This window comes from Pygocentrus nattereri, chromosome 10 (genome assembly GCF_015220715.1).
Source record: "Pygocentrus nattereri isolate fPygNat1 chromosome 10, fPygNat1.pri, whole genome shotgun sequence".
Classification (NCBI taxonomy): Eukaryota; Metazoa; Chordata; class Actinopteri; order Characiformes; family Serrasalmidae; genus Pygocentrus; species Pygocentrus nattereri.
In genome coordinates, this window is record NC_051220.1 from 10,441,707 (window position 1) to 10,451,294 (window position 9,588).

A 9,588-nucleotide genomic window follows, 5' to 3' on the forward strand; every position below is an offset into this window, starting at 1 on the left:
TGTTTGTTTTGGGTTGCCATGGCGCCGGGCTGCACTTCAGGGTTTGGTAATTAACACTCTGTGTTGGCTGTGCTGTACCATCAGTGACAAGGTGACGAAACTTTAATATGCTGTTTTAATAATGCAAATGTCACACTGTCACATGAATCCACCCAACCCCACCTGACTTTAACCTCAGCAACCAAAGCTCAGATTTAGCCCTGTTTTTTTCTAATTAAAGCTGCAGTTTTTGGGCAGCAGACTGACAGATAAGCACTCATATTCAGTTCCTCAAAGAATCTGCAGACACACCTCCAAAGCTCAGTCTTAGAAGTTGGTTGATTGTTTTCTGAAGTAATCAAACCCATTCAGTGATGTTGAGGTCTGGACTCTGGGGTGGTCAGTCCATTGTTCAGCTTCTTTGTTTGATGTGTCTCCTTTTCTCAGTGAGGTCTAATTGACAGCTACACATCCTTTCAGACCCATAGTGCTGAGTGGTCTTCTCACAGTGGAAGGATGGACAGAAACCCCTGTGGATGTGTTCAGATCTGAAGCAGCTTGATTTTCAAAGATGAAAGCTTTAAGTGCTGTTTATCTGATGGGGCAGTTTTGGTATCTACCAGACCTTCCAGGTGGTTGTTAGGAGCCCCATTTTCTCTGTAGCTTCTAATAATGAACTCTTTGACTTTGTCCTTCCTTATGGAAGTGAATTGTTTTGTATCTCATACCCTCAAAAATATTTCCTGAAATGTTAATGATTTTCACTGAATGGACGTTTTGACTAAATTGAACAAATATACACTGATCAGGCTTAACATTATGAACACCTCCTTGTCTAATAGAGTGGACAGTGAGTGGACACAGTGTTTAAAAACTCCAGCAGCACTGCTTTGTCTGATCCATTCAGGCCAGCACAACACTCACTAACGCACCACCACCACGTCAGTGTTACTGCAGTGCTGAGAATGTTCCACCACCCAAATAGTACCTGCTCTGTCAGGGTCCATGGGGGTCCTGACCACTGAAGAACAGGGTAAAAGGGGGCTAACAAAGTATCAGAGAAACAGATGGACTACAGTCTGTAACTGTAGAACTACAAAGTGCACCTATATAGTAAGTGGAGCTGATAAAATAAACAATGAGCGCAGATACAAGGAGGTGGTCACATTTATGTTAAGTAATAAATAATGCGCACTAAAATTATCTGAAAAATGCACTTAGATCTACTGCAACTGGTGATCTTATTCACCACAGCAACAGGTCATAATGTTATGCATGATTGGTTTATGTCTCTGACTTTTACTGTAAATGAATTTAGTGCATATGTATGTTTTATAGAAATGACTGATTAGAGATGTTCATAAGTCTATTCTAAGGTGTCCTTTTTCCTTTCCATCTGTAAACAAGTTAGAGGTTATGAAGGACATTCCAAACATCATCTTCCATCTCCTGATTTCTTTCACTTTTGCAGCCCACCCTTGCTGCCCTTGGCTTCGAGCTGAGCGAGGCTTACTCATTTGCTTGCAAGAATGTGTGTCTGTGTCCGACGTCAGATTGTTTTGTCTTCATCTCTATGGGATGCAACCTGTTTCAGAATTCAGACGGCACACTGATGCACATGCTCCCTCCCTGTGTTGACCAACATCAAGGTCAGTCCTGAAAGCTGACCTCAGTAATAAATCCCAGAGAAACAAGGACGCACAAATACACAGCCGAACCCTCTAAATGTGTCAGCGAGCCGAAGGATGGTCCAGGTTGCCGTCTCTTAGCAACAGGCAGACGTTCAGCTCCACTCTGCCGGTTGCCAAGGGCAACAGGGGATGCTTGGAGCCATTCTGTGTGTGAGCTTGGAGCCGAGACAGACCGATGGAGTCAGACACACATACACACAACAGTAACTCGCACTCATCCCGACACCAAGGAAATCGAATAATTCTATCTCAAGTGTTTGAAGAAGTTCATCTGGACTGGGAACGCCTTGGAGCAGGAAACATCTGGAGTCATCTCTCCACGGACTGCGCGTGATCATCTCCTGGTCTTCGAGGCTTCTGTTGTTTCTGATGTCGTTTAGCCTGAATGGCAAGACGCTAAACTCGTAAAAACCTTTTTTAGCTCAACACGACTTTTCTTGGAAACTACGTTACTCGCGGTTTCTCGTAAGATCCAAGCATTCAAAGAGTGGGACGCTAAAACAATCATCTTTTTTGATCAACGTTCCTTTTCCTGGGAACTAGGTTACCTTCTGAACTGATGCTGAATCCTCCATTACCACATGAAGAGCAGAAATCCGACACTCTGAGCTCAAATTTCATTTTTTGAGGAGAAACATTATTATCTAAAGACTTGGAACTACATCACCCATCTGTTTGAAAAGCAACATAACCTTTCCAGCTTAACGTTCTTTCTCCAGGGAACTCCATTACCATCAAAACAGCAGGATACTGCCATCGTGATAACCTTTCAAAGCAACTCTATTTCTAAGGAACTACATTAACCACTTCTATGAGGAGCTGCATATCGATCCTCCATTAGAGCAGGATCTGTAAATCCCAACAATTATTCTGGGAAATCATTCATTTGAAAAGCAGGGAATCCGGAAAAAATGCTTTTCTAGGGACAATCTTTGCTCTTAGGAACCACCTGTCCAAACAGCAGGACACATAAACCCAAAGAACCAACTGATCATCCCTTTTTTCCATAGTAAGAGCTGGACACAATCTCAAAGTAGCCTTTATAGCTTTATATTCCTCTTCTATGGGTCTACAGTATCCACCTGTCAGGACCATGGACACTATTGAGAAGCCCAGATTACTGCATTAAGGGAGCTATCTATCTGTATGAAGAGCAGTACGATTACACGCTACATTTTCACCCTGACCAAAAAAAGTTATATTACTGCCCTCTGTTAGTGTATAAGAGCAGGACAAAATAGAACATCCTCTTCAGCTCAACGGCCCTTTTCCAGGGAACTGCATCACCATCCAAAGAGCTCAACATTTGCTTTTCAAGGAAACCACATTACCATCTCTAATGACTGTATAAGGAGGAAGACACTCAGCATCATTTTCAAAGGAACTTTATTACTCACTCTTGTTCTTAAGGCCTAAATGTCCACAAAGTAGAGCCTTGAAATCCTTTTAAAGTCAGCCTTGCTTTTTAGGGGGGACTACATCGCCTTCCTCCTATTCTATACATGGATCAAGACGATCAAATCTACTCAAAAAACGATTATTATGCTTTGCTATAAGATTACAACCCATGATACTTAAGAGAACCTCAAATAACCTTTTCAGCTCTTTTCGGGGAACTACATTACCATTCTTTACTAAAACCTATATAACCATTTGAGCTCAGCACTCCTTTTCTGGAAAACTACATTACCCACAATGCACACCCCAGCATCCATGGTGACAGGCATCGTCTTCGCCCCACTGGGATTGGTGCTGGTGTTCACGGCAGCCATCACACCTCAGTGGAGGGAGGGGCAAGCTCGGCTAGGTGGAGTCGGGAGAGCTGTGGGTGGAGCCAAAGGGGCGGAGCTCCTTCTCCTTCGCTCAGACGGCCTGTGGGAAAGCTGCCTGCAGGTGGCGCACTCTGAGCTCAGAGAGTGCTGGCCAGTGTCTGGACCATACCAGGTGAGGACTACTGTCATATTAATAATTATTGTCATATATATATATATATACTGTCTAGACAGAAATATTATAAACCAGATACATGAAGGAATGTTTTTAGGATTTTAAGATTTTTGAGAACAATAAGAAGTTATTAAATGATACAACCCCAATTCCAATGAAGTTGGGACGTTGTCTAAAACATAAATAAAAACAGAATATGATGATTTGCAAATCCTTTTCAACCTATATTCAATTAAATACACTACAACGACAAGATATTTAAAGTTCAAACGAATAAACTTTATTGTTTTCTGCAAATATTCACTCATTTTGAATTTGATGCCTGCAACACGTTCCAAAGAAGTTGGGACAGGGGCAACAAAAGACTGGGAAAGTTGAGGAATGCTCAAAAAAACACCTGTTTGGAACATTCCACAGGTGAACAGATTAACTGGAAACAGGTGAGTGTCATGATTGGGTATAAAGGGAGCATCCCTGAAAGGCTCAGTTGTTCACAAGCAAGGATGGGGCGGGGTTCACCACTTTATGAACAACTGTGTGAGCAAATAGTCCAACAGTTTAAGAACAACGTTTCTCAACATGCAATTGCAAGGAATTTAAGGATTTCATCATCTACAGTCCATAATATCATCAAAAGATTCAGAGAATCTGGAGAAATCTCTGGAAGTAAGCGGCAAGGCAGAAAACCAACATTGAATGCCTGTGACCTTCGATCCCTCAGGTGGCACTGCATTAATAAATGACATCATTCTGTAATGGATATTACCACATGGGCCCAGGAACACTTCAGAAAACCATTGTCAGTGAACACAGTTCGTCGCTCCGTCTACAAGTGTAAGTTAAAACTCTGCCATGCAAAGTGAAAGCCAGATATCAACAACACCTAGAAACGCCGCCGGCTTCTCTGGGCCCGAGCTCATCTGAGATGGACTGTGGTCTGACGAGTCCACATTTCAAATTTTTTTTGGAAATCATGGACATTGTGTCCTCCAGGCCAAAGAGGAAAAGGACTGTCTGGATTGTTATCAGCGCAAAGTTCAAAAGCCAGCATCTCTGATGGTATGGGGGTGTGTTAGTGCCCATGGCATGGGTAACCTGCACATCTGTGAAGGCACCATTAATGCTGAAAGGTACATACAGGTTTTGGAGCAACATATGCTGCCATCCAAGCAACGTCTTTTTCAGGAACGTCCCTGCAAGACAACGCCAAGCCATATTCTGCATGTATTACGACACCGTGGCTTCGTAGTAAAAGAGTGCGGGTACTAGACTGGCCTGCACGCAGTCCAGACGTGTCTTAGATTGAAAATGTGTGGCGCATTATGAAGCGCAAAATATGACAACGGAGGCCCCGGACTGTTGAGCAACTGAAGATGTACATCAAGCAAGAATGGGATAGAATTCCACCTACAAAGCTTCAACAATTAGTGTCCTCAGTTCCCAAATGCTTATTGAGTGTTGTTAAAAGGAAAGGTGATGTAACACAGTGGTAAACATGCCCCTGTCCCAACTTCTTTAGAACGTGTTGCAGGCATCAAATTCAAAATGAGTGAATATTTGCAAAAAAGTTTATCCGTTTGAACATTAAATATCTTGTCTTTGTAGTGTATTCAATTGAATATAGGGTGAAAAGGATTTCAAATCATTGTATTCTGTTTTTATTTATGTTTTACACAATGTCCCAACTTCATTGTAATTGGGGTTGTACAAAATAATAGTAATATATTAAATTAATCTATTTGGTGATGCTTTTGTCATTAAAATACTAAAATCTCATTACTATTGAAATATAATGTATGGATATTTTTAATGACACAGCAATAATTCTTGATTTAATACAGCTTTTATTTAGACCCATATGAAAGTCATAGAGTTCTGGCATCATATAAGATATAACCAAATTGATTATAAATTAATTAAAAATACTGATTAGAGACTTTTGAACAAACGTTTACTGCAATTATTATTAACATTATCGTTATTATTACTCCCAGCGTGATGCCCGTGTCCGAGCGGCCCAGGGCCTGGTCCTGTCCTCCCTCTTCCTGTGTGGAGCTGGGATCGTACTGGCCAGCATCGGTCTGCGCTGCTGGACGGAGACTCCCCTCAGAAATGTTGCAGGTGCTGGTGGCCTGCTGGTTGCACTGGGGGGCGTGCTGGGCCTGGCAGCTCTGGGAATCTATACTCATCACCTGCAGGAGCTTGGAGTGGAGCTGGCCTCCACAATGTCCGAATTCCAGGGGCTAAACATCCACAAGCTGCCTAGCCTGACTCTGCGACCGGCTGGGTCGCTCTATTTCGGCTGGGTGGGGGCGTGGGTGCAGGTGCTTGGGGGGGTGGCACTGCTGTTTGGGTTCAGGCGCCCGCAGTGCCCATCCTGCCCCAAACGGGCAGATACGGAGAGGGCAGAGGCGTACGAGGTGAGCTACTAGATGTAGCTTTGGAGAAAAACTGTGCTCCAAACAGGGCAGGACCTGCAAAGTTCTTGACTTTTGACCTCAAAGAATTCTGGAAAACATACCAGGAGATAATGTTGGGCTGGATCTTGGAAGAAAAACAACACATTTGATCAGGTTTTTGTATCAAATCTAAACTGAACTATCACAGAACACAGGTCTTCTGATCACAACAGTAGCCACGTGTAGCCCAATGTTAACATACAGTCATATGTAAAAGTTTGGGCACCCCTGGTCAAGTTATTAATTAATAATACACATCCTGCACCTTTTAATACACACTTACTGTTTATTTGCTGAATCTGAAATTTTGAACATTAAATGTGGCCTGTACAAAACTTACATACAAATACATTTCATGTATTTTGTTTTACAGTAGATGAAACTTAGCAAATAAAAAGAAATTGTGCATTAAAATTTGCAATGAGGGTGCTCAAACTTTTGCATACGACTGCAACAACAACTAGCTCACTATGTAATATATAAGAAGTACAGTTCCTTTAGGTCAGTCAACTCTTCCACATGTTTGCACTGGTTTGTTTATTTATGTTTACATTATGTATTCAGTGCTTGACTCATACTTCTCTGCATATAGATGAAGAAAATGGTTGGCTTAGTGATCAAACCCACTCATAAAAGGTTGTATTGTTCTGCCACGGAGGAAATCTGAATCAACCATGGATTTTAATGCCTTTAAATTGTCTCAAAACAAGTGTTTACCACTAACGATATGGCTTGACATCACATCGCCGCCTCTCTGCGAACTATAATCAGTTGTGGCTGTTGAATTCTGGCAGGAATGCTGGGTATTGTCCCACTGGTGGCAGTTTGGATATTCTGGCCTTCTGATTGTCCGGAATGCAGCAAAGGGAACTTTTGGATGCATCATTGGAGGAAAAATGGACTCTTCCCACTGACAGTACTGTAACCACCTGCCTCCCTACAGAGGGCTAAATGCTAAAGGCTAATTAATTCAGTTTCACTTATGTAGCGCTTTCTACAACATATGTTGTCCCAAAGCAGCTCGTCCAAAAATGTGAGCGCCCCCTAATAAGGTAAGGCAGTAAAACATCTCTAAGTGCATGACGAAGAACCACTGAGAGGAACCAAGACTCAAAAGGAGAACCCGTCCGTCTCCGGGCCCCACCAGAAGCAATGGATGTTTAATGATGTGTTAATGAAGACAGAGCAAAGTGTGCTGCAGACACATAATAGACAGGTGGCCTGAACATCTGCTCATTTGGATGTAGTTAAAGTACCTGACATTATATTAATGCTAAGGATCCTGATGGGCCTATATTTAAAGCTTTTTACAGTAAGATTAGCAGAAATGTCATCTGTTGCCTCTTGCACTGGGCTGTTTTTCAGCTTTCATTGATTCTGATCAGCCTCTTTTCAAATGGCAGTGATCTCTTTGTTGGTTTGCAATAATGACATCTTTTTAATATGTTAAGTTATTAACACATTAACCCTCTGGGCTCTGAGGTCATTCTCTCGATTTGTGCATATCTTCTTACATTCTCCTTTAAAGGGTCTCCATATAACATGTACTTGAGATGCTCCGTTATCTTCATCACTACTTTCCAAAACTGCTGCAGCAACTTCAGCAGCTGTAAACTCTCTGCATGCCACTTCACGTGTGTCTCCAATGTGGGTTTTCGGTGTGATGGTCAGTCATTAATGATTTCCTGAGTGTCCAAAAATAAGATGCACGTAAATAATTTGACAATAAAACATTTTCTTTAAAGGAACAGCCAGGAATGCCTGGAAAAACCTGAATTTCTTTTTCACAAATATTTCTGTAATATTATCATAATATTATTTTTCTCTATATAAACTGCTCAGGCAGTAATATGATCAGTTATTGCAAACCTATAAAGAAAGCAAGGTCACTTCTATCTACAAATCAAGGGGTCAAACAATTAGGGCGGTGCATATGAGCAAAAAAAACACTGATCCTAGATTAATTGCTGCATTTTTAGTAAGGCTGAACAATGTGGCCTGCTTTGTGTTTATGTAGCTCCTAGTTTTTATACCATCGCTGCCCTCTTTGCCAGTGAAAGTAGCTGTAACATGCTGGGAGGTAGCGCACAGATGAATGTCAATTAATTACAGTGTTTATTTTCAATTATCTTCATCCACATATGCATTCTTTCCTAGCTACTGTTGTGAGTTTGGACAAGCTTTACAGAGCCCTGGTAAAAATCCCCTTCGAACTAATGAGAAACTGTAGAACAGACTCAGTTTATATCACAATACCTACATTTAGAGCCAGTTATTCATTTAACCTAATGAGAAACCGTAGAACAGACTCAGTTTATATCACAATACCTACATTTAGAGACAGTTATTCATTCAACCTAATGAGAAACTGTAGAACAGACTCAGTTTATATCACAATACCTACATTTAGAGTTTCTTATTAGGTTTAATGGGATTTTTACCAGTGTCCTCTAAAGCTTGTCAAAACTCACAACAGTCACTATGGAGGAACACACTGTGGGCGGAGCCTGGGGAAGGGAATTTCAATCTAAATTGAGGGCTGCAAAATCAAAGCTGCTTTTATTTCTGATGGTCTACTTCATTAATGTTTTACTGTTGTTATTATAGAGTCCAACTGTGAAGCTAAAGCTGCTTGTTTAGTGGTGATGTGCTTTTGTACTGAGGCTATTTTTCTTATTCTGAGAGCCTTTTACTGATGTTCATTGTGAGGAGTGTTTGATTTGTCAGACGCTATCAACATGCAAAGCTTACAGGGTATTAATTAACCCATTTAATCCCAAACTTTCTACAGCTAAGTAAGTGCAAGAATTACTATAAGCTTTAATATAGAAATCAGTATAACTGTTATTCTTGGCCATAGCTGTATCTGGTGGGGAACTACAGAGCCAGAAATTAGACCCAATTGGACGAGAAATAAAATGAACTACAATCATTTTAATTTATTAACAGTAGGCCCTTTAAAGATTAATTCCACCAACTATGGTGGTTATATCTGTATTATAACATGTTTAGTACATTTTGTAAAGTTTGATGCAGATATTCTCAGGAACATGCTTGAAGCTCATGGCTCTGGTCATGTGACTAATTAAGGAATAAATGGGTTAATAGCTCAATTAAATGAAGAAATACATCTAAAAGTGTTACTGAGTACACTGAAATAAAGTCATGTGCATTTGCTTGGTTCAAATGTGTATCAGGTCTGCATTAATTAAATATAATAATACAATTTTGCATTTTGGTGACTTATTTCTGACTAATTATGTTGATATTAGTTTACTGTTGTGATGTGGAGCGAAGAGGCGGACGCTTGTGCTGAGATATGCGAGATTTATTTGGGGCAAATCCAGGGTCATGGTCCATACAGTCCAGGTTCAGGTAACCAACACGAAGAGCAGGAGGGACAGACATGACAAGGAACACAGAAGTCCAAACACTTAACAAAAACTCTTCAAACAATACATACACAGCGAACACAAGCCTTACATCAAATGTGAATCATATCAAACAAAGCC

At 41.0% G+C, this 9,588-nt stretch overlaps 1 protein-coding gene across 1 annotated transcript; it reads left to right on the forward strand.

Moving 5' to 3' along the window:
- The first annotated feature begins 1,818 nt into the window (after nt 1-1,818).
- Nucleotides 1,819-9,293, forward strand: si:dkey-221l4.11 (claudin-23). The gene is made up of 2 exons (XM_017716771.2): nt 1,819-3,614; nt 5,612-9,293. Exons 1-2 carry the CDS (start codon nt 3,366-3,368, stop codon nt 6,047-6,049), a joined length of 687 nt encoding a protein of 228 aa, XP_017572260.1. The 5' UTR covers nt 1,819-3,365; the 3' UTR covers nt 6,050-9,293.
- Nucleotides 9,294-9,588: the final 295 nt, after the last annotated feature.